This window comes from Opisthocomus hoazin, chromosome W (assembly GCF_030867145.1).
Source record: "Opisthocomus hoazin isolate bOpiHoa1 chromosome W, bOpiHoa1.hap1, whole genome shotgun sequence".
Lineage (NCBI taxonomy): Eukaryota > Metazoa > Chordata > Aves > Opisthocomiformes > Opisthocomidae > Opisthocomus > Opisthocomus hoazin.
Window position 1 is genome coordinate 375598 of NC_134453.1, and position 26478 is coordinate 402075.

General features: G+C 40.9%; 1 protein-coding gene across 7 annotated transcripts in view; it reads right to left on the reverse strand.

The window, feature by feature from the left end:
- Positions 1 to 26478, reverse strand: part of LOC104328496 (NEDD4 like E3 ubiquitin protein ligase) — a 170418-nt gene that overhangs the window by 32097 nt on the left and 111843 nt on the right. For 4 of the 7 annotated variants that reach the window (XM_075446698.1, XM_075446697.1, XM_075446693.1 and 1 more), the window contains 8 exons: positions 15939 to 15989; positions 11585 to 11646; positions 11378 to 11480; positions 10278 to 10444; positions 7938 to 8070; positions 6643 to 6819; positions 5486 to 5560; positions 3451 to 3510 (listed from right to left, as the gene is read on the reverse strand). In XM_075446698.1, the coding sequence (XP_075302813.1) occupies positions 3451 to 3510; positions 5486 to 5560; positions 6643 to 6819; positions 7938 to 8070; positions 10278 to 10444; positions 11378 to 11480; positions 11585 to 11646; positions 15939 to 15989 (828 nt within the window). The remainder of the gene's footprint in view (positions 1 to 3450; positions 3511 to 5485; positions 5561 to 6642; positions 6820 to 7937; positions 8071 to 10277; positions 10445 to 11377; positions 11481 to 11584; positions 11647 to 15938; positions 15990 to 26478) is intronic. The other 3 variants (XM_075446699.1, XM_075446695.1, XM_075446696.1) reach the window with 1 other exon arrangement.

Sequence of the window (26478 nt, forward strand, 5' to 3'; positions counted from 1 at the left end):
ATCAAAGACATGAATTACATCGCACAGTAGAATTAGGTAACTCTCTCTCTGCCTCTGAAGGCTCCTGCTGAAATTTAGGATACATTCTTTTCCTACACTCCACATTCTTTACTCCAGCAGAAGAATTAATTGTAATACTTGTTCTTGCTTGATATTCTTCAGGCCTCTTTCCCAGGGCTCTTGCCCAAGTCAGTATATTAGCTTTTCAGAGAAGAGCATCAATGAACTGGAGAACTGCCCAGATAATCAAGAAAGGAACTGAGAAAAGATACTGAACAGATCAGAAGGTTCATATACTACAACAGGAAACAGAAAACAGAGGAAAACAGCTGAGGAAACTAAGCAATACCACTGAAACAAACTGTGAGACTGATTTATTTCTTTCCTAAATAGTCAAGTGCTGGAAAGACTACGCTATTTTTCCACTTGTCTCAGTTCCCAGAGCTGGCAGGCAATGATAAGGAGACTGCGTTTTCCAAGACTGTTCCAAAGGTTTCCAAACCATTAATCAGTGGTCACTATAAGGCCACAGCAAGTGGTCTGAAAACTGTCCACAGACGACGTTTGAGTTAAAAATGAGATAATTACGGTACGTAATAGTCTGGGAGAAGTCGTGAGGGCTAACAGCCATTCACACATTTTCTAGACCAATGGATGACTACTACACAAGGTGTGGATAATTCAGAGATTTTTCAGTTAAAACATTGAATCCTTTAGCTGTAATAATATACAATCTATTCACTATATGATGGCATGCAGCAAATTATCAACTTCGACTGTGAAGATACAGAAAACCAAGAAAGATGCTCTAGTTACACCACCTTATTTTTCCTTTCCCTTTAACACCCTATCAGAATAAATTCAGCTACCAGCAGCCCTTCTCCTTACTATTCATTCTGGGTTAATGCAGCCCATAATGCAATCTGCAAAATGGAATTTGCCCTTCAATCTCTTGTCCATTATGTTAGACACCCATGTAAAAGATATTCTATCACACAGAGTAGAAACTTGGGAGTTTTATCAAGAGCCTTTTACCCAAAACCTGAATGGTTTTCAACAACTGTCTTCAATAAATCGCAGGGAGAAAAGAAAGTATTACGGTTAAGGACAAAATGTCATGAGAATGGAGATGGTGGGACATATGATGCCTTAACTTCTGTTTTCCTCAGCCTAGTTTTACAACGCAGCCTTCACAGAGGAATGGTAAAGATCCTTCAGGACTTTGAATAAAATAAAAAAAGGACATCCTGACAAGCAAAGTGCTTCATAACCGCAGATATATTTACCCAAACATGCACTTTATCTACCATTATCAACACCTACTTCATTACACACGCTCAAGTAACAAATTTACTCATCTTCTGTCACTGACCAATATCAAAGGTCAGCCACACTGTATCTAGAGCAGATGTAATATTTTTCCAGTTACACGTAATACATAGTGTATCAATTTCTTATGAGCTCCCTAAATGCTTAGACTTGGACCCACAGGGGTAAGAAAAATCAGATTGCTAGCTTGCACGAATACGCCCTTTAATAGCCTCCTCCAGCCCCGAAGCTTGCCAAGACAAACCGCGGATCAGCACAGACTGGTACCGACTTCCGTCACACTCCAAAGCAGACAGGCTCAGCTCTCACACAAACCAACAGTAACCAGAGCAACCAATCTGGATATCCCACTCTCGGCTTTAACGGCTGTTCCGGGAAGGGCTCGACTCGCCCGGTGCGCTGGTCCTCAGGCTAAAGAGCCCAGCACGGTGATCGCTCCCTCGCCAGCACAACACTTCTTTCATTCTCACTGCAAAACAGATGCAAGAGGACAGACCTTCTGCACTGGGACTGTCCCTGAGAGAGCCATGAAACATCTCACGCGCGGGAGGGCACAGGACTCGGAGCCTGTTGCTCTTCAGCAATTCAGCTAAGCCAGCTCTAAAAAGGGGCATCACCACCTGGTAGGCCAGAGCACGGCAGCTGTGTGCCGCCCAGCTCGGTGCCTCTGTGCCAGGCATGCTCCCAGCATGCCTGCTGAACTGGGCTTCTTCACAGACTGGGGCTGGAGAGCACCATCATCCGAGAGCCCCAGCCCAGGGAGGGGTTTTACAGGGATCCTGAAAGCAAAACTGAAGTGACCTAGAAACTTCTACTATTGCTAGACTGTACGCCTACAAACGTCATGTGCCTGAAGTAAAAAGAAAATGGCAATCTTTGAAGATAATGTTTTTGGATTTAAATGCATGAATCTTATTTAAGTCCGAAGTCCTCTGCAAATTTGGATTTCAGAGTCTAAATGAACGCTGAATGAAGACAAAGTGGTAGGGTCCCATTAGTAAGCTGCAATATAATTAGATAAAACATCTATGATATAGCTGTATTAATTATGAGTCGGTGAAGTTTGAACTCCGTTATTTGCAGAAAAATACTTTTTGCTCTAAAAAGTGAAATCCAGACAAGATGCTCTGCCAGCAAAAGACCTTCTTTACAATACAGTCCAATATAGCATACATTTTAACTAATGATTAACAAGTCAAGCAGGTTTTGCCAGGACACACAAAAAAAAGCTCTTTGCAGGAACAAAATGCAAGTATGCTCCTCTGACTCTAAAATTCAAAAACCAGTAAATGTATACAGTACTACAGAATGATGCATCAACACCCAAATTAAGATCTGACATTACCACATACAGATAGAAAACATGCCAAGTCTATATTATGTTTCTTTCCCTGCAACAAATTATCTAGGAGCACATATATTCATACAAGCTATTTATGATAGTTACTATAAAATGACTTGTACGAAATAACTTGAGACTGACATTTCATCAGATTAAAAAGCATGGGTTGTTTTTTACAAAGCCCAGTATAAATGAAAACCACTTTCCGTGTATAACCCTTCCAGAAAAGCACTTCCAGAAATTTGCTGGATGATCAAATTAAAAATTCAGCCTTGGACTGCTGAACAACTATTGGAAAATGAAAACTAGCATGAAATAAGACTATTAAGAGTTATATATCGTTGTACACCCACGGTTCTCAAATTAAGATCAACTTCACAAACTAAAATTATCTAGTCTCATGGAGAGCAAGGGAAGACAGATGCAAACTAAAAACACAGCTACATATATACGGATCTGATGTCTCTGATCCCCGTTTCTTTCAATATCAGTTTTTAAAGAATTAGGTATTGTATCTTTCATTTTTTAGAGGCCTATGTTATTTCCTTAGAGCATAGCTTTGTTAAGTATCCACATCATTAGAACATGCTAGTACTTGAGTGGAATTGCAGTGTTTTGAGAAATTTTGAGAAAATTTGAACCAACAACAAAAAACATAACTATTGATTCAGAGGCTCTATTTCATTCAACACACTGCTGCTCTGTGAAAAAAAGTTCCTTGTTGTATACCACCTCCCACATTTTATTTAGAGACAGTGCTTGATAAAGAGTATTATTACCGTTGGTTCCTCACCACCTGTGACAGTTGAAGAACGAGCTCTCCTAGATGGACCACTCTGCTGTTAAATGATAATGTTATAGATAAGTATATTTAGTGATGAAGGGCACAGATTACTCTCACATCTTCAGGAGTAAGAAATCAGACACTCAAATTTATTAAAAGATAGCAATTAGATGGAAATAATGCTTAAGACAACAGCAAAAAAAATGAGCCATCAATCACTGATAACCAAGTCAGAATCTCATATGAAAACCACTACAGGAACTAATTTCAAGAGTTCCTGTATCTACTTCTATACATCCAGTATTGCTAATAATATTAATAAGAACATTTACTGTAAATGTAACATGATTCCCCCCCCCCAATTTTGCATGTTCTGCCCATAAATAAGGTATTTAAAAACAAAATGGATTCATTCAGGTCATCAATGAGTGCACAGAAAGTCAGACGAAGAAGATGGAACTGTGAACTTTCAGTAAGGATTAATACAGTCAAGAACAGCACTGCATTTAGAAAGAAGGTATGTATTTAGTTGCTAGAATATAAATTATTATTAGCTCAGAAAGGATTAAATATCATTAAGCTCAGGTAACATACTTGGTTTAGAGCAATGCTTTCAATTCTGCTGCTTTGAACATCTGCTAATGAAATGAGTGTTCTACAACAACCAAGTGAAAGACGGCTCACCCACCCCAACCTGACCACACCAGTTACAGATAGCCAGACTCCGGAAAGCGATACTAAAGCAAGAAGCAGAACACCCCTGGAACAGATGGCGGTAGGAGTCAGCTCTGCCTAGCAGAGAGAGAAGACAGCTAAGGCATCGCTGTACTGGAAACCACACCATCGTTCACCCAGAAGCGAAGGTACAGAGCCAGATAATACTTCAGAAGCAGCTCTTTGAACAGCAGCTATTACACGCGTCTGTAAGCAGCAAATGTAGACACACTAAACAACTTCTAGACATGTGAAAAAATTAAACAAAGAAGAAACCACTATGGTTATTGTAAACGTCTGCCCAATAGCAACAGAAAGAACAAGCACAGGAGAGACATCACTTTTAGTAACAAACTTATTGACCTATTCTATTTACTCAATATTTCCACAACAAAGATACACAAATTTGCTATTTGCAGATTCATATGTAATATATTTCTAATTAAAAAAAAAGGGGGGGAAAAATCCAAGAAGAAAAGTATCATTTTAAAAAATATTAAATCGTTTTGAAAGTCTGAACAGTTTTACTCAAAATAGTAGCTTGCACAATCCTATTTCAAGTAGTCTTTCTACAGCCTACCCCATCTGCAATCCTCATGCTTGGGTTGTAGGACAAAGTATGTAGAAGTTTCTATAAATTACACCAAAGGTGTGCATGGTTAGGATGTGAAAGAGAACCTATTTTTAAAAAAACGCCTTTGTATCTTTTTCCGTTTGAAGAATCTACTTAAACAAGATTGCAGAAGCAGCTGCTTACCTAAACTACTCAGATTTAAAATCTGCAACAGATGCAATTCTGTTCAGTTCTATCGTACCAGGACTATCGCAAAAAGGCTCCTTTAAACTACAACCAGGTAAAACGCCAATCCTTTTAAATGTTATACAGACCTATATATTCCAAGTAAAAGCAATTTACAGGACACAAAAATGTACCTGATAGGAGAGTCCCATAGCTGTACAGTTCCAAGTACAGATGGTGCTCCTGCCCTTTCCTAACCCAGCTGAAAAAAGCCCTTGGAAGATTTTCTCTTTCCACTGACTATGTATCTAGAGTTTAGTAAACTAAAATTCTATGTTAGATAACTAAAGTTAGTGTGACTATGCTCTCAGTCTCAAACTGTTTTTCTCTCTCATAACTGTCCTCATTTTAGTTGCTGACCGTGATGATATTAATTTGGTACCCATTATTATTTGGGATAGTCATTTGTCTGTATGGGTTACTGATCTATATCTAACTAGAACTGACCTAAGAAAAGATATGATTCAGAATCAGAGAATGTTCAAACAAAAAGAAATAGAAGTTAGCTTTGGTTTACCAAGGATAACTGAGACTGTTCAGCAACTGTGTCTGTTACGCTGCAAGATCTTAATCTTGAAGAAGGATCTCTCTGCTGAGAAAAGGAAAAGAAAGATGTCTTTAAGTTAAGGTGTCTTAAAACATGGGTTTTTATTCAGTAATTTTACTATTCTCCCATTCATTCCAAACCCCTAGAAGTTAATATTCATGTTTCAGTGCCTTTAGTTTTAGTGTATCTACAGAAATGTGGCAAGCAATGAAAAATCTAAATTCTAAGCATTCTATCCTACACTGTTTCAGATTAACTGAGAAAAGAAGGTACTTGGATACACATCTTGTACTCATCTTTAGCATTCAAGTTACAATGCTTTATTGACGTGATCAAAGAGAAGAGGATAGGCCATCCCATCTGGGAAAACAGGCAGGAAAATTAACAGTTGTGCAATGAGCAGTAAAGGGGAAGACTAAATACATAATGGGATGTTGTATCTGTTGGTAATTTGGCTGTGTTGTAGATTAACTACGTATGGACACAGAGACACCGGAGCTGCCTCTGTACAAAACAACGAAAGGTCAGGCTGGATATCCCAGTACAGGCATGCTGTTGGGGAAATGCATCTGTAAGGGCTTCTGGTTTCAGCCCACAACCTGCAGATCTGAGCCAGTTATGTAAAGCCAGTTTAGAGCTGGTGGGTTTGGGAAAAACCCTGGACCCCACCTTTCTCCATGCAAAGTCATGAAGCCGATCTCACAAGCCTTTGGGAAGCGGAATCGAGAGGAAATGTCATGTGGACATACCTGAGCACGTGGATTATAGCTTGTGTTCAACTGGAATTGCCAGACTTTTCCTGCCTACCTGGCCCAATCCAAATGAAGCTCTTGGGTGTCTCTGGACTGTGCTTGCCAACCTCCACATTGTGAGGGTCTGTTAGCCCAGGGTAGGCACTGTTCATTCCCATGGAACCAGCTCAGCCTTAAAGGGCTGCCTCAGGCCAGTGAGCCCTCACAGAGGCCAGAGCAGCGGGAAGCACAGCGCAGAGACGTGAGCTGCCTTGGCAGATGTTCTGGGGCTGCACGCCGAACACTGCTGGCCCATGCACGTAAATGATTCAGATTAGATCAAACAGAAGATGACAGTAAGAGAAGTTTCTATAGAAAGAGCAGCATGTCACGTACAATCAAAGAACTGAGTTGTTCCCCATTGGAATCAGGAGTGACCTGAAGTCTTCTGCTCAGCTCCTCAGATAGCTCCTGAGGACTGGTACGGGATACTGGAGATGCCGGAGGAGGTGGCAACGACAAGCTTAAGGAATCTCCACTTGCGCTTGCCTCCTCTGAAATGGTTTCCCACGGCTAACAAAAGAGAAGAAACTATGTTAAGGATTTTATAAAGACAGATCGAGTCTTCTTTCCCTTTATCTTCTGTGTGACCACCTCCTTGTGACAAACACAGGGGGGATAATCAGCCTTAATATTTAACAAAATAAACCAATCCCCAGTACACACAAACGTTCTACTCAGTGTGAAGCAGTCACAGGGAAAAACACTCCTCACGTTGCCTTCAAAGCGGTTTTCATGCTGACGATGGCACAATGCTTTACGATTCAACAAAGAAAATGATGTAGATGAAAAGATGCTTAAAAAAGAGTTCTCATTAAATAAATTCACTTGAAATTTTGTTCAAAATATACATTTAATTCTGCACTCTTACCAAAAACTTGTAAGAAGCAATTGTTGATTTTAATTTAGAATAAAATGCATAATAGAAAGTACTCATTAGTATCTGCAAATCAAATATTAACGGGTGACGAGTGCAGCAATAGTTTCAGCAGCCTATTTGTTGCTGTGAATAATATTTAGGGAACTAAAACTAGGTTTCTCAAAGAATTTTGCCTGAAATTCACATAATAAATTATTCCTTAAAGTTGAATGGGATTTGACCTTTGCACAAACTCTCACTTAGACCTACAAATACCCACCATATTTAATTTTATTTAGTCTGGCTATAAATTAAACAGTCACCCTGATCCATAAGATCTCAGAATTCTAACTGAAACAAAGTACTTTGGGAAAAAAGCCAACAACTTATCTTTCTCTAAATCAAGACACTAAAGAAAACTGAAGTACATTGCCCTTCTTTTCACAATTTATTCCACTGTTTTTCAAAGCAGAATATTGGAAGTGTTTCTATCAACATATATATATATAAAGCAATGCGTGGAATTACATTTGTCTCAGCATTTGCATAGTATTTACTACTGTGCATACATTATCAGGCACCGACAAATACACGGGACCTTGAAAGCACAGCTCTGTTCAGGATTTTTATTGTGTCACTGCTCTTTTACTTAGGCAATTTCCATCAGCACCACGTGAACGCATTACTATGTAAGTTTTACAGTAATTAGCTTACAAATGAGAAACACAGCTTGGAGTTTCGTCAACTTCTTAAAACCAAGACCTTCACATACCTCAGGAATGTCTCCACTCTCCATAGGTTCTGGTTCCAAATCTTCACTAATGTGCCTCCGAGAACGGAACCGCCTATGGGCTGCTTCTTGGTTTATTTGTCTGATATTGTTATCTGAATCAGATCCCACATCACTAGACAGTGTGGAAACGAAAGCATGTGAAGGAGAAAAGAACAGAAAATAATGAATGTTAAAGCAAAATACCTACTTTGTCCATTGCTTTCAAAAGCTCATTAATGCTTTTGATTATAAAAATCATTATTCTTGCATACGCCATGCTTCATCAACAGGAGACCGTTTAATCCCTCAGTCCAAAGGAAATAAAACTGGAAGCACTTCACAAATGTCATGTTACACTGGAAATTAACATTCATTGTACATCAAAGCTGGCTGAGCAGAAATGGAAGTCCATGCTCAAATATACTAACCCATCATTACTCAGTCTTGCCTGTGGTGACCAGAATCATTCCTGAAAAAGAGATTTCACCTTTGTCCCTGCCTTTATGCCAACTGTTTTTTTTCCTTTTTGCGATAGCCAAAGCAAATGCAAGCTGTTGCAGTATGGATAACTTTTTGAACTGGCTGCAACCACCAGCTTGGCTCACATCATCAGTGATGGAAATGGAAAACACCCTGCTTCCCCAGATGGAGACCCGCCTGGCTTGTGGGACTTCTTGATGGGCACAGACAGATATAAATCTCCATTACAGCACTCCACGGGCAGATGTTATTAGAAGGCAGGATTTTACTTGAGCCTGTCCTTCAGGATGAGGGACGGCAACTTTGAAAGATGGTGATGTTCAGGAAAAACTTCTTTGTGCAGTCATTTTATCATTGCACATTTTAAAGAACTGTGAGCTCTCACCCTCCTACTGCAGACAGGGACTGCACAGCACTCAATGTTGTTCTTTGATCACCGACAGCGTCTGGGTTACTGGCCTAGAAGTGAGAGGTTATGTCTCTACTTTCAACCTCATGCAACCTTCCGGTCTTAGTGGTTTCATGGGTTCCTAGAATGTAAAGGCTAAACAGCATCATTCTAAAGTCTTCACTCTTCACTGAGCCTGGTGTCACGCATAAAGTTTATCAGCAGTAATTATGCATTTCTCAACTACCCGTGATGATACCCAGCTAAAAGGGAACCCCTGAGGCCTTCATTCTATACACCCACCTGACGATGACGCTTTCTAGTGATGATTACTTTTTGGTATCTGCCAGTCAAACATCTCTGAATCCATGTACTCTTTACTTCATTTAGCATAATTAGATCACAAGGAAGTTCTAAATCAAGTAATTTACAAAACCTGTTTTTTTATAGACATTTCTTGACCATTTGATAGTAGTTAATGAGATTTACTTAACAAAATACACATTGCTTAGTAACTAGCTCAAATAGTTCAACAGTAAATAGTTCAAAACATACAGAACAAAAACTAATTCAATTTGAAGTTAAATGCATCAGACAAGAATAAATAGTGCTTTAAATAAGCACAACACACATTTGCATAATTTAGCTATGATTATGAATACTCAAGAAAGAATAACCATTATTGTTGTAATAAGCAATAGAATATTCACTGCAAAAAAATGATGCAAGATCTTTAACTAATACATGATTTCAGGATAACTCTTGCTACCGTCAATTATGCATACTTTTTAAACTGTAAGCTTGCTACAGCTTTATAAATCTGATCATAAGAAACATGTAACAAAGGCTTGAACATGAACTCCACATTAGCACAACCAGTGTACGCAGGTAATTCAGTCTATACACTGAATACTAATCAGGATATCCTCAAAGGTAATCAGTTTCACTTCATTAAAAACTAATAGAGTTGACTTTTTTTCCCCTTACCCTTTCAACAGGGTCTACAGAAGAAAGTAATTTCTTCCTGTTAAATTACTTACTGAAAAATTCCACATCCGTCTCCCAGTATTCTAAGGTACGTTGTTAGTGCACTGCCTTCCCTCCCACCCCTTCAGATTTCCTAGAATTTCCCAGAATACCTGTGTGTGTACGCGATTTGCTGGGAATGGGGAAGTCTCTTTCATTCTTAAAACAAAATTATGTTTCCTTTTTAACTGAAGATATCCAGACTTTGGTGCTCAATTTACTAGCACATCTGTGAAAATTTTTCCATGAATATAGTTTCAGACATGTAGCACAGCACCAAAGTCAGGATTAACCTGTTACTGAATAGTGTGCCTTTACAAACTGCTTCGTAAAAGTCTTGCTTAAGACTTGTAAATTCAGAATGGTTACATTGCTGGAAAAAATCACTACCCTCACTGAAAATTTTTCAGAACAGCCACATAACATTGAGCTACACTGCCACTTACATTAAACTTGGTCGATGCCACTGAGTAGTCCTGTTGTTATGGTTGACATAGTAGGTCCGCCCCAGGTTGTCCACCTTTTCTTCCCACCCAGGAGGCAGTGGGGGAGGTGGTAACTCCTCCTGACGCTGAGATGCAGAGTCACTGGAATCAACCACATCCCATCCATGCTTAAGAATGAATAAAAACAAATCAAAATGAAAGATTTTAAAGTTCAAGTTAAAGAGCAATTATTTGATTGTTGCTTACATTAGCGTATAGGTGCACATTTTGAACATGTTCCAGAGAAGTTCAAAATTACTTAAATGTAAACCACACAGAAACAGAATAAGCTCCGTGGTTACAGTGCGGACCCTCATCTCAATGACCAAAAACCTGAAATACCATCAGTCTATTACAACAGGGATTCCCAAATGTATTTGGGTGGTTGATTGTTCTAGCAGCGGCCGGGTGCAGGTTCCCAGTCAAGCAGTCAAGAAGAATCAGCTGCTAACTTTTGAACTCAGAGATGTCTGGCTTGGGACGAGAGCCCTCATTCCCAAGTTGGAGATGATGGCTGCACACCATTAGTAAGTATGGCAGACCTGGGCTGCCATTCACTCTGTCAGCCCTAATCACAGCTAATTCTTAAAGGGGATGATGGCTGATAAGAGCATTGAGTCTTTAAACCTGCTGTGCTTGCATGAGCTTTATTCTCTGCAAAGTCAACGCTGCCAAGGAAATAAAGAAAAACACTGTAACACCTATTATGAAATGGCCTCTGAAGAAGAGGTACCTAATACAGACCATTATGTTTATGAATTACTTGCAGAGACTTTCTGAATTCTTCTGCTTGGCATGACTTCCACTTCTACTTGCTCACAGAGTCAGACAGACTTTAGAATTCATTGTGGCAGCTCAAATATTTTGAAATACTTCACACGGTTGAGAAAACACCAGGTTACAGTAAAAACAAAACAACAAAAAAGGGGGGTGGGGGGTGGGGAGAGAGTAAGCTGCTACTAACACTGCTACCGGTGTACCTCTTTCAAAGGTGCAACTTTTTCTACAATTATACTCGAATCTCTAATAACCTGAATGCTTCCACAAGCATTAAGCCTTACCTCAGATTCATCCCTTTGATCGTTGTTTTCTTCCTCTTGGCCACCATTTTTAGGTATATAAGCCATCTTCAGTCTCAAGAAACCCTTTACACGAGATTTGTGGCTAGAAGACAATAAGGTACATTTCATTCAACAACCCTTAAACAGTTGCAAATAACCAACCTTGAAGTTAGAAATGTTTTAAAATACAAAGGTCCTCCCCCTCACCTTCTTGGTCTGAGAAGGAAATCCTTAAATGTGTACGGCCTTTCCATGGTTGGGTCTTCAGTCTACAAGCATTTAAGAAAACAGCAAATTAAAGAGCTTGCCCACAAGTACAGAGACATATAAAGAACATTCACATCACGGCTGCAGTAGCAACACTGGAGAAGATGTTTAAATGACAACGTTACAGCAGGCAGAGCTCTCCAGCGCACTCCCCCAGCCGTTGGTGCACGGCCGCAGCCCGCCAGACGGCCTTGCACAGCCCAGCGATGGGCTGAGCCACGGCTCCGTCTGAAGCGTGCGCAGCATTCACAACCCACAAAAAGGTGGAACAGACCAACTAAAGCAAGCCCTTCCAACCTATTCCAGTCACCCAACAGCAGCGTCAGAAAAGGTTGCATCTACTGCAAAGCAGTGTTATTTTTGCACATTAGAAAGCGATGAAGTAACACTCCTCCTCAGTTGGCTTATTTCAAAGCAGTGGAGACTTTCACAAATAATTAAGACTTTGAAATCTTTTATGATGTACACAGGTAATATTATCAGGCTGACCGATTACATTGTCTGATCTCCATTTAATTATAAGTTTCATAAAGGCTTAAACCTTGAAAGCTTTCTATGACATGAGAATTTAAACTACGTCACCTCCTTCATGTCTGCGAGAACACAGATGCTCTAAGTACAAAACTAGGAATTTAAAAATGACAAGGTAAATAAGAAAATCAGAAATCCCTATACATACTTAATCTGTTGATTGCCTGAGGTACTTTATGCTAATCGATCGTACCATTTGGGCTGACAAAACTGGAAGCTTGAACTGTGTTACACTGCAACAGTAAGCACATTATCATACACACTCCAGTAAGACTAGAGATCTAGTACTTCAGATTAACACCAGACCTTCTCAAAATGAGCACAAAGTTAGTGGGCACTTCTCAGAATGCTGCGCCTGTCTGCCAACCACTGGAAAAAAAAAATGACAGTATATCTGTAAATCCCCTCCCAGCCCTAACCCTACAAATTGGAATGCTTCTCGAGTCCAATTCTTCAACTAAACCTTTCTAAGCAGAGAATAATCTAGCTCCAGACTACTGTCCATTGAAAGCCTTGTTGTCTGTTGCATTTCAAAGTCAATAAATAAGAATTTTAAAATCAATCCTAACTCATTATCTCAGATATCATATCAAATAGCATACAGACTTTCTCTTCACTGAATGAACTCTTCTCCTGCAAGGCACCTCCTGCACTGAGTGTCCATCGGTGAGAGACCGCCTTTCCATGTTTTCAGAGAGATAGCAGATTTTAACTAAATCAACAGAGCGTCACAGCATGTGTGATTCGGAAGTACTGCCTTTTAGTACTCAACTCTACGTGATGTACATAATGTAAGAAGCTGTATAGTTTAACCAAATTTTGTAGATCGTAATTAGATACTACTAGAGGAAACAAGGATATTGACAAACAAATCAGCAGTACAGCCAGAATGAGGAAGCAAACATTTGTTAATAAACATGTCACGATGTCTCTTATTTAGGTACTGGAAGGATGAATATCGATTAGAACATAAAGATATACAGTACGTTTCCCTGAGCATCAAATTGGTACACCCACCTTAATAAGCACATAAATAACTGCTTATTACAGAGTATGAGAAGACATGCAGGGGCAGGCAGGTAAGCACCCTGTGGAGACGCTGCTACATTACAGCTATAAAAAGAATGGCCATTCTGAGATACATATTGTGGGTTTTTCCAGAGGATTTTTTTGGGAAAAAAAGTGGCTTCTGGAGCTGAAGCAATTTTCTGCAAAGATGGAGAGCCAGGAAGCAATTTGTGCAGGAATCACATGCACTTTCCAGGGAGCCTAGAAGAACTGGGAAGTTCTGGACTGAAAAATTTCACGTGAGCATAAAGGATATTATTCTTCAATAGCAGTTCAGTAGCTGAACCAGGAAGCTTTACAAACTTGGATTTTCTATGTAAAGACAGTAGAAGACTTCAAAACAATTTGAAAAAGCTCAGCATTCCACCCCAACACGAGCTAGAGAGATACGCATGCTCACGTTCTACTTCAGTCCCCAGTGAGGGGAGAGGAGAGTTGTTCTTTTCCTGCAGGATACGGAAGGAAAACAAAAAGCTGCCAATTCCTCAAAACCGGTCACAGAAAGTGTGTGATGTCTATATTGCTGATGACTTTAAATTATTTAAAAAGGAACTTAAACACACTACTTGACTCTGCGAAACAGGCATGCACTCCTACATGCCTCATAATTTCATATTTTACAGCACAGTGTTTGCAGGACCATATAGCTCAGCACCAATGGACTTTTTCTACAGTTATGCACAGGCTGTTTAGATAATGCCTGTGCATATGGAAACATACACACAAGTACGGACAAAATAACACCACGCAGTACAGCTCATACGACATGAGCTCACATGAGAGTCGAATGAGGCACTTTTCACCAGAATTCATTTGTGATCGTTCCATCATATTTTTCAACGATTATAGTTTATAAGCCAACAACAGTGTTATGACTGAAGATCAACCATAACAGACACATCTCAATAAGCATCACTGTGAGAGTCATTACAAAGCCACTCTCCTCCTACAGTAAACATCCATCAATAGCAAGAAGTTGAATTCAGGCACAAAGAGCAACAGTCATGCTAAAACTGACACCTTATTTTGGTGTAAACCGTCTCGGTGACTTCCACCATTCCCACGTTCACCCATTCAAATACAATAAAGCCCTCACAGACCATGAAAATGAGTAAGATTAACATGTACTACTTTTTAAAAATACTAACTACATCCAGACAATGTTAGTCATCCAAAACACTTGTAGTATCAGAAAACACTTCTACCAAGCATAAAAAAATCATTTTATAAATATATAGATATATATGTATGTATGTAGAATTTTCTACAAAACTTTGTGAAGTAGAAAGATTATTTTACACTATTTACAAAGAAGATTAAAAACAACTGCAGCGTTTCACATTTTTTGCGTGCTATGGCCTTTCAAATTCAGTTCTTTCGTCCGTGATTGAATTGAGCTTTGAAGCACAGGGTAAAGCAGAACATGAATACAAAAAGACAAAAAGAAACTCTTTTTTGGCACAAATGTTTTCTGCAAAATTCATTTAGGATTTTTGTCTACTAAGTGGAAAAAAAAGACCGACCATACAGCAATACTGAGAAACTGAAGCAAATCTACCCATCAGATAAAGAGTTCTCTTCTTCTATTTGAAAAATGTTTTGGCTGAGGTTTTTGCTGCATGGGATGGTAGTACTATAGACATACACCTAGCATCATGTAAAGTACATTTTCTAAGCGATGTATAGACTTTATCTGCTGTGGGTACAAACTGAGGTTAACTTCAAGCTTCATTCAATTGGAATGTCTTATGGACTCTCTTTGTTCCATCACTTCACCTTCTTTGATGGCAGGCTCTGTGTAAAATAATTCCTTGTAAAATACTCAGCATCACCAATACCATTTCAAAAAATATTAGATTTTAGTTATTTTTCTTTTTCAGTACAGCATCCCTACAGAATCTCCAACCCAGCACAATGTCTTCAGCTTTTTCAGCAGTTTCCAATAGAAACAGATTTGATGAGGGCCCAGCAACTGAAAGCAGAGACAAAGACCTTCCCTTAGACTTTCTGAGTGAGAAAAGTCTGGCAGTGCAGGCTTGAACACACTGGAGTCAGTAACAATTCTGCCCCTGGACTACGATGACATTTTAAAAAACAAACCATCCAAAATGAACTAGTTATGAATAATGCAGCCCTAGTCCACCAGGTGAGCATTAGACCCAGGACAACTAAATGGGCAACATTTGGACTCCAAAAATGTGGGGTTTTTTCAGTGCTTTAACAGACGTTCTGGAGGCAGTGGAGTTTGCTAAGGGAGAGTACAACTGTTTCAACTGTAAGGGAGAATCATGAAAAGGAAGATGCTGGATGATTCACACGACAAAAATCACCAATGGTAAGGTGAGAAACAACCAGTTTCTTGGCCGCACGTCATTCATCAATAGGCTCAGACCAGAGAAAGATTTTAAGAAAGAATCAGGATGAGAACTGAATCCTGGATGCTGCAAACTTTAACAGACACCAGGGAACAACTGCCTTCCTTGACCCTGCAAAGGCAACAAGTTCTCCTAATTTCTGTGCACGGTGGTGCTTTGTTGTCCATAAGATTTTTCTTTAAGCCTCTAATGCTGTTGAGAATGTTTGCTTTAAGAAAACTTAACTGGACTACTTATGAAAATAAATTCTACATATCATCAGGGTTTTTCACATCTGGTGATAACAGAAAAGAGCATGCTGAGACAAAAGCACTGCTTACCGGCAGGTGACTGAGTGGCACATCCACTTGACCCAGGAAGTCGTCTCTCGTCTGTCAGATAGAAAAAAAGGGCAGAAAAAGGAATCATTTTACCTCTAAGGTCATTTTTGCATCAGAAAAGCAAAAAACGATACACATCAATCCAGTCAAAATGAAGCAAAAATAAAGATGGGTGAGTACCATTATTGTGGCAATTACTGGTTTCTACCCCTTCATTGTTGCACATTATCTGCTGTTACAACTCCTCTCTTTCAGCCGAGGGCTTTCTGTGACAGTCCACAACGGCTCCTTAGGCCACAGTGTTTATATTCAGCACCGACAAAATTCTGTTTCCTCTGACAACCTACACACAGTTCGACGCACAAAGTAATAATCTACTCTTTCTATGAATTAGTCTCCGCATGCATTAAAAAGCAGAGTGAAATTACTGTTCACCATGTCGCTGAAATATTCATGTCAAAATTTGGTGACTTTTTTCTTTCTTTCTTTTTTTTTTAAGGAAAACTTCATATGCACATCTGACAGGGAAGGGAGGGGAACCCAATATCCAAACAGTGAAGATACAACTGCATGAATTGCAAACATTTTTCCCCAAAATATTAATTTGTTTTATCACTTTACCAAACAGAAACAAAAATATTAGAACTTTTTGTTTTTTTCAAAGAATGCTGTTCCATTAAGTCAGCATGCTTACTTTGTGAGGAACAGTTACACACCCTGTAACCAGCCTTTTGAGTAATGCTGTATTTCCCACTTCAAGACTTGACCATTCATACATCGCTTCAGGTTAGGCACGTGGACGTGGTGATTCCGACATTCGGGTCACACAGGGCCATCATGCATGGGGGAATTCCCTTATGCACAGCTGTGTCCACGCAGAAGTGACAAACACTACTTTTCCTCATGTTCTTCACTGTCTGTCTGATCACCAGCTTCCCTCAGAGGGAACGACCCAAAGGCGCCATCTCCCACAGGTGTAACCACTGCCAAGCTGGCTGTGGGACCTGGTGCCCAGCTCCCTGTACCTTTATTATTGGGTATTTGAAGCATTACTCATAACTCCACCAGCTACATTCCATGCCCACTCTACAGCTCTGAAGATGATAGGATAAAGAGAGCTCTTCAAGGTCTAGAAGTTCAAAGATCTATCTGATCTTTGCAGTACTCGGTGATTCTTGGAGATGCTCAGACAGGGCTGCGTGCAGCGGCCTCATCACCCATTGATACCTACCACTTTAAAGAGCACAACAACTCACACAAGATATCTCAGTGCACTTCTAGCAATCTGCCTACAATAACAGCGAGAAGAAAAGGAATATGAAATATCAGCAGAGGTGGACAAACTAAGGCTAAACTTTGAGATGGAAAACGTGTACTGTTATCACTCACTTCACAGCTCAATAAAGCCCAGAAAGCACCAGCTCTCACCAAACAATAATGTCTGTTCAGTCTGTATATTCAGTTACACTCGATACAACATTTCTAGCTGAAAATACTTCTGTACTGAATGGACTGTGATTGCTTTAAATCAATTATAATTTTAAAACACTGCTCAGGTGTTACGTTCATCACTTAGAGACACCTCAAAACTATTTCAGCACTTCACAATCTTTATGAGTAACAGTGTCACCTGAAGAGCAGAGTTGCACTGGTGCCTTTTACTGTCAATTAATCTAAATCTCAGGGGTTATTTCTCTTTAACATCTGGCTGTTACTACCCATCCACCCTCAACACATCCCTGTGCACACCAAAAACATAGGCCATCTCCCTGTCTGAATCACACACACTTGGATCAGCTGATTACTTGCTGGCAAGCAATAGAAGGCAACCCAGGAATAAAATCAACCAGAAGCACAGACGGTATAGTCAGGCGCTGTGTGGAGAGATTCCTTTCTATCTCTTTGCACCGCACTTCCTCCAAATGCCACGCGTCTGAGTAGCTTACTGGTGTTATGCAGTACCCCAGAATGCGACAGAGTACTCACACGCTGAAAATGAATCAAGTCACCACCAAAGTACAGTTCATACTGACTACCGGACCACGAGCAGCGGTGTACGTTTCCAATGCTATAGACACACACACACAAGTAAAAGACAACTGCCTTGAAAATTAAACTATCCTAAAGCCAGACCTAAACCACATATTGACAATCCTACACTTCTCCATCATTTTAGTATCTTCCTTACATGTGAGGAATTCTGGCATTTTGATCTAGATTGGAAATGTTATATTCAATAGTCAAAGGCATGAAATTTTGGCAACAAACGAGGTATAAAGTAATTAAATAGGATATATGTGTTTGCTTGGTGAGCCAGTCACTGTGCTTGACGTATACTTGGTATTCATTAGTAAGATAAAAACTCTCAAAATAAAGCATATTCCATTCTTCAAAAATCATCTGCCTGTCAGGGAAAACAATTTCTCCCAGATACTGTTTAAGATACCAGATATCAGCCCTAGTGATTCCCAAATAACCTGCTGCTTATTTATAACCACGCTATGCACAGAATTCCAGGAAGTGCATACTGCTGCTCCAAAGCCAAGTTTACATATTTCTCATAGCAGAGCATTAAGTTTAATATTAAAATTCATATTATATATGATAACATCATAAGAATTCTGCTTCTACTACAAAGATAGCATCAAGTCCCGTGATCTCCAAAGCATGGACACATACTGCTGTGCTATGTACCCATGGAACAACACAAAAAGAGTATTTGCACCAAGGCGCCTGTGTTTTTTCCAAATATAAGCGAAAATAGCTAACTGATTTTTCATTACAGAATTTTGACTATTAATCTTCTTCCTAGCAACTCCTGGAAAACCCTGGTAGCATGCACTGCTTTTAGACAATTAACATTTTTCTCCCCTAATGCTGACAAATACCAAACAGCTTCCCACCTCCTGCTTCAACGCAGTTACTCAAATCTCAACTCCCGGGAAGAAAATATATACCTATTTCTAGATCGGTTCATGCAGCTTTTAGTTCAAGCAAAACAGAACTCATGGACGTGGGAAATGTTCAGGTTGGTCAGAAACAGAACTGTGACCAGACACGGACGCAGTATCCGTGCGCACGTGGGGAAGACGGTCCTTCCTCTGCGCCGAGACGGCGAGGAAAGCCCACCATGGGCTGATGCAGATGGCAGGGACATCAAGAGGTGAGTCTGCAAAGTTCCCTCGGGTGTTTCTCAACAGACACACACACAGGTGACTTGCATGCAAGTACCAAGCCTGAAATATCTGATATATTCTGTAAGCAGAGATGCTGTAAGTATGCCACAGATTTCTCTGATTTTAACACATCTAGGAATCATGAGAACCGCTGCATCTACACTGAATAACTGATTGTATCGGGCATTTCCAGACGCTCTGCAGCCTCGCTGTGCCTGCAGCCGCAATGGTACCCCGGGCTGTAAGAACTGCGCAAATTCCAGACTAGTGCTAAAAGGTCTTCACTTTACCCAGACCAAGTTTTCAGGAATAAAAAGTAAACCCAGCCCTAAAAGCAGCTGAACCGACAAAATCTGTTTGTCTGTGGTTTAGAGCGGAACTGGAAAATCCTTAGTTCTAGCCCGGCTCTGCCACCGAGCTGCAGTGACACTTTAAAAAAATTACTTCCTCAGCTACTCCTAGCGTGAATACAGTCATCTTTACCAGTATTCAGGTTCTTGTAAAAATGAATACTTAGCCAACGCTTGACTATGCACTTACATTTATACGAAAAATTATTTAGGACAGGTTAGTATATTCATATTTAGCATTTTAGGACATTTTTGTTCTGTGAAAAGCATTTTGTCTTGCAGGCCTCCACATTTTTAATATTTAGGCAGTCTTGTCTTGGGGCTCCCTGCTTCCAGAAAAGCAGCTCACAAGCCCCGTGAACCTTCTTCCTGCTCTATCACGTACTGACTTTTCAGTACGCTATTTCTCACGTTTCTCATTATAACAATGTCTGTTCCAAGCATCTCCTTCTCACTAAAGCACAAGGGTGATCTGATCCATCAGCGTGCCTGTTTAGCTCCGTATCAGACTGCTAATTCCCGTGCGGGTCTGATCTTCCCCCCACCCAAGACAGCGAGTAATCCGCTCTTAACAGCAAAGACACAGGATGCAGATGCTTATCAGCCTATGACCTGAAACAGATTTTACCAATCACAGTTACTGAACTGTTCTTCAGAGCTGTTGGCTAGGAAACGATGCTTACATGTATCATTGTAACCTTTACTTTATGCAGGTCATTATAAAACATTATCTGGAGGCAAGCAGGTACTTAGTTTTTTAAGCAGTAAACAGAAGGAAAAGTTAGTTCGCTGGAGAGAGACTGCAGCTGCCAGCAAAATCTTTACTGCCAGTTTTACTGTTTCAGGTTTCTAAGAAAAATCTTACCGACCAGCCGGAGCTGTCAGCAGCAGTCACTCTCAGCACGGGACCTCCTCTCGAGCACACCTGGCAGCACCCAAGCCTGCGACGCCCGGCCTGCTCTGCCCTCGCCCACGACTGCCGGGCCACAGGACGCCTGCCGGACCGTGGCTGTGGGTCGAGGGACTGCCACGTCTGTCTGCGTGGGACGGCTGTGTAAGGCCCTGCACGGGTTACACGGCTGGTGGGACCACAAAGGGACCACAAATCCGCCAGCGTGTGCTGCCTTTTGGAGGGGCCAGGCCCTGCCTGGGTGTCACTGTTCTCTCAGTGCTTATCCTGCGCCATCTGGAACGTGGCTTCTGTGTGGGCCTGATAAGCAAGGAAAAGCACACGGCAGGGAGGGGTAGAGGCATGTCTCAGATGCTTTATGAACAGTCTTGCTGCAGATCCTAAGACAAAGTATTACAAAAACTATCCCAACATTTTAGTCTCTAACACTCCAGAGCAATTTTTAAAAGTTACACCATCCTCTGTTCCAAACGATCGCTTGCCAGCAGCGTTTTGTTTGGTTGGTTCAGTACCTTTCCTTCTGAAGAGAAGAAAGTCACTGAAAAGATGAACCAATCTGCGTGGTAAAGAAGAGACTCCTGGAAAGCTTTGGTTCTATTTTGCAGGTCACTTCACAAACTGACAAGTATTCCTCACCATCCATTTTAATTTGGAACTCAAGGAGGACAAAAGCCCACTTTAAAATAATGATATTTGAACATAGCAAAAAAGCTCATGGCTATTTGATTCAGTAAATGAGCATTATTTTTAAAATCTGCTATTTATTCAGTTTTACAAAGGATGTAAAATCTCATTACTTCAAATACCGTCCTATTTTCCTGCTAGCTCTCTCAAAATAAAAGGTAATCGCTTCTATTTTTTGGCAGAGACACAAATACATCCTGCCTATTCAGGAAACCCAAATCTGTCCCACCATCCAGCTTATTTCACAATGATCTTGTAGAAAAGCAATACTAATGCAAGGATCCTTTCATTTCTCTTCTGGGTGCTCAAACACATCAAGCATGTTAGGTATTCTGTACAGTGAATTTCTTGAGTGTGTGACAGTCACCCGTTACATCAATGCAGACATCGCAACGAAACCTGGTCACTAACACCGAATCCTAAGTGTAGAAAAATCATAGATATCCAGCAAATTACAATGGGAAAAAGGATGCTTAACCTGCTGAGGTTCATGGAACCCATCCAGCACAACACATTTGTTTTAAGCGATGTCCAACATAAGGGAAATAAAGGGAGACACTCACTCCTGCTTCAGTACTCAGATGAGTCAATTCTGTACTGAATATAATCTAACGTTAAACATTTCAGCTCAATCTGCTAGTTAAACTGATCACTGAATGTCATTCACCTCAAAAAACAGTAGCAAAAATTCACTAAGTCAAGCAGCTGATGAAATGATCAGGAGCAAATTTAATAAAATGCAGTACAAGAACCACTCAGCCCAAGCCCTCAAAGTTCTCCCAAGTCCTAAGTAGAAAAAAATTCACCACCCACTCCAGCTCGAGACTCAGACTCTGCAGCTACAAAGCCACGACGACTGCACACAGGTATGCCACCCGCTGCAGGAAGTACTAAAGATGCATGGTGAGAACCAACAGGACAAGGGTTTCGCTATCAGCCACTCAATCCTTGTGCATATCTCAGACAGCCAGGACAGACGGTAGTAGCAGCTTAGAAAACCCAGCAATTAAAGAATGATTCACTTCTTCCTTGATGCCTTCTATCCCCCCCCCCATCCCACCTCCCCAGAACCACAGGAAGCTTCAAGGTCAGCTAACTGCTGCCTCTTAGGCACAGCACACGCAGACTGTGCGGGAGGGCACCACTAGGCTGGACTTCACACTCGCAGACTCAGAATTACTCTTCACTTCCAAAAGGTGGTCATTCTCACAATTAGGTACTATTGTTGGGAGCAGCAGGAGTAGCAAAGTTCAGGCACCTGATTTTCCTTTTAATTTAGAAAGGTAATACAGACAAGGAGATATGTGCAATTGAGGAGGGTAAGGACATGTAGCACAAGTAATAACTGCTGGAAGAAAGGAGATACTACTTTAAAGTAGATTTGGAACAGAGTAAACGTATGTATAATTTTACCATGTAGTAGAGTTTGGGTTTACCTATGGTATCATTAAAGATGAAAATTAGAGGACAGCCATCATTACAGGCAACAGCATGAAAAAACACTTCATTACTATTAAGTGTTACTAGTAGTCAGTGACTCAAAAAGCCTTGAATATCAATAGAACGACTTTAATATTCTAACTTGTGCCAAACAACTTACAATGTGAAACAACTGTTCAGCATGTGAGATTTTGACAAGATGACACTCACAAGGCAAATGCATGTAAAAATTAGTCTGCAATTTGATATATATCCAAGCTGTAAAGCCGGTAAGAAAAGCCTGGGACAAGGTTACACCAGCCTGAAAGCCCTTAGTCTAGCAAAAAAGTATAGAAAGGAAAGCATCCTTCAACATCTAGGCACAAAACATGGAAATTTAGCTGAAACTTCGGATGGTATACATGCACCTCGATTTTACTTGGTACCGACACAAAATGGGAGTCACCTTTAAATAGAAACAGTATGAGTAAAACATTGTATTGACCTTAATTTCAAACATTTAAGTTTGTTGTCTTCCAGAAGGGAAAGCGTTTATAGTTAACAGTTAAGCTGTTACAGACCCTTAACAACTGACAGCTAATTTTTTTAACAAAATTACAGAATAATCTCAAATTCAGAAAGACAGCACATCAAGAAGGGTTCTAGTAAGCTTCCAAGAACGAGAGAGATACTAATTGGTCTGAAAAAGGGTCACACAGATAAAGCAGCTCTTCGGAGAAGGAAATCCCAAGTAAAGCTGGAACACTGCCCAGTACGTGTGGGATTCTAGATAAGCATGTATCAACAAAAGTCTTCCTCCCTTCCTATTTTCTTACATGTTCTCGCAGGACTACCTGCTTATTTCTATTCTGAAATAACAGATAAATATGACCTCAGATGTACACCTATTATTTAGTCTGAATTCTTTAAGTATGCTTAAATGTAGTATTCACTATAAAACAGGACATCACAGTAACCACTGCAAAGTAAGAGAAGATCCGAGTAATAGCTGAGCACACGTGAGCAGCTACTACTAGCAGTTGAAAGTTTGCTTAGCTTTATTCCAGCTTAAATAGAAATCAGAAATTCAGAAAATAACAGAGGTACAAAACAGGTCAGTCAGGGCTTCCATCAAAAGGCTGCACGGATGATGTGAAGGATGTGTGGGAGGCGTGGGCAGATCTCGCAGGTCAACAACTGGTTGCCACAGCTGGTATTGACAACAGGGATTCAGCTTATAAATATCTGATTGGGGGAGTAAAGAAAATTAAGCCAGCCTTGGCAGTGCCCAGTGACCGAACAAGCAGCAATAGGCAGAAACCGAAACACTAGAAATTCCATTTAAACCTGAGACAGAACTTCTTTACTGTGAGGCTGGTCAAACACTGCAACAGGCTGCCTAAAGACACGGTGGATTTTCCATCACTGGAGATACTCAAATTCCTATCGGACAAGGCCCTGAGCAACCTGCTTGCTTTGACTTGAGCAGGGGGTGGACTAGACAATCTCCACAAGTCTCTTCCAGCCTCACCCATTCAATGACCCTGTGACTACTAGGTAGAAAAAACCCCTCTTTTTTAGTTACTTCGGTTTGGACAGGATGGTATGGTCATGTCTGACCGGCTGCAGGCACGCGACATCGAAAGGCGGCCTAGTATGCTGCGGCAGTTCTCTCCTAGGACCCGCACGCACGCAGAGGCTTCCAGCTCCAGACACTCAAGACCTACTTCAGCCTTCACTGCTGAACTCCAGCGTGCTAGGCAACCTCTAGTAGATAATTTCCCTGTTAGCGTTTTTTAAATTCACTTTGCTGATGAAATTTCACAGATACCTTTTTGGTTTATGTTTTTATTTTGATCTTGCGTCTTCACAATGACTATTCATATATATTTCCACTTAAGGTCTGGGAGCAGCCAGATGGTAAGTTAACACATTATCATTCAACTGATATCTCTTAGAGGAACTTGAAAAGCAAAAAACCTCTAATCAACAGAAATATACTACTAAAAAAACCTGCACGCGTACACAAAAAACCACTTCTAATACCCACAGTTCTCCTCCAGAACAGACTCCAATGCTGCAGTTTGTAACAGGCCAAACTGGTGAAATCCTGTGCTGCGTCTTCTGACCCCTAAGATGCACTTTGGCTCTGCAGCAGAACTTGATAAAAGTACCTGGTTATGCCAAATGCACAGCTCACTCTGTATATCTTAAGACTTTATTTCCATGCCAATGAATTCATGTTATAAATCTAAAAAGTCAACAGCCAGGATAATTTGAGTGGTTTACAAGCTATCAGCTCAGATACAGGACCTCAAACACCTACATGTTGTTATGGTATCAATGCAGACGTACGATTGCGAAACTGTGTGACCCAGGTATTCACATGATACGGTGAGTAGCATCAACAGCTGCATCCAGTCATTTACCAAGCAAACATTAAGAAAATAATTTAGATAAAGGGTTGATTGATGTAAGAGTTCCAGTCCATGCAATGAAGTTCCCATTTACAATCGTTACAATCAGCACTTAGTGACAAAAGCCCATCAGGTCATTCCTGATCCCATGCTTTCTGCTTGTTTCCTTCCCAGCACTGTAGCATCTTGCACCGCCCATTCTGCTTGCATGAACTAGATCAAGAAATTAAGCTGCCTTTAAAAACCACACATTAATTGCCTGATCTAGTTTGAGAAGTGACTCCATGAATAATTTCACTGGCATAACTGAGGAGGATGGACGGTACAGCAGAGAGGCAGGAGCCAGAGCAGGAGGGGCAGTTCAGATGTGCGTTGGGAACGATCACAAACAGGTTTCCACTGAACACTCTCACTGTGTCAAAACGTACTGTTGGTCGCCTTGGCCTGGGAACCAGCACCACCTGCACCCCACTGGAGCAATGCCTCATCAACATTTGTACATGAAATTGTAGTGATGGACAGAGAAACAGGCAAGATGCAAACAGAGAAAAAAAAAAAAAGCAAGGATACAGCAGAATCTGTACTGCTGTATGTTGACACCCCCCCGGGACGTGGAGGTGAATCCCGATCAGCTGTGGTTATCAACAATCCCACAGAGGTTTTCAGAGATCTGTCAGTTCCCTGGCCGCACACCAGACTGGGTAATAACACTCCACCCACCTACGATTCCCTTGGCATTTTCAGTTGATCATGATGTTCCCAGCTTCCTGACCTAAAAATTGTTGTGTACTATTTCTGTGCACCGTTTAAACAGATGCCACATTCCAACGCAGATCTTGCTCGATTTCAGAGCTGGCCGACATGAGCCCTATAGTAAATTTTACTGTTAATCCCTGCAGCTTCTGCTTAAAGTAAAATACTCAAAGTCCATGCACTTCTCAGACCGCAAACATCCTGCACCATGTTTCAGTGCACAACTACGTGTCTAAATTATTAGGGCCTGGACTACCCAGGGCTGACGGCAGAAACAAATCTGATGAGATTCAGAGCCCACCTTAAATTTAACTTTATTCTAAACAAATTAAAGCTATGTTATTTGCAATCTTTTCAAATCACTGAAATACTAGTGGCTAATGCCTAACGTGGCAAGAATGGTTGTGTGAAGGACACCGATGGGCACATCATCTGGGGGCTCTGGATCACAACGCAGACACCTGTGCAGGCAGGGATCTGACGGGCGCCCTTGCAGCGTCAGGTGATGAGAAGGGTGTGCGACACCCAGCTGCTCCGAGATCATCCTCTCCCAGCAGCGCTCCACCACAAGCGTGCAGGATGGAGAGGTAAACGCACGGACAGGACTGCAGAACTATGGGGGTGCACACCTCTGCGCTGTACTCGTCAACTCTAACCGGGTTGCACTGGAGGCATGTGAAGGCGAGACCTTCAAGCTGCAAACGAGAGCTAGATAATAAAAACCACAACATTTTTGTACTAGAAACTCAGATCTCCTGTCCTGTGGGTGCCTGTGGGTCAAATCTTTATTTTCTGTTGTATAGCTCCTCCTCCCTCCTTCATGCCCGACAG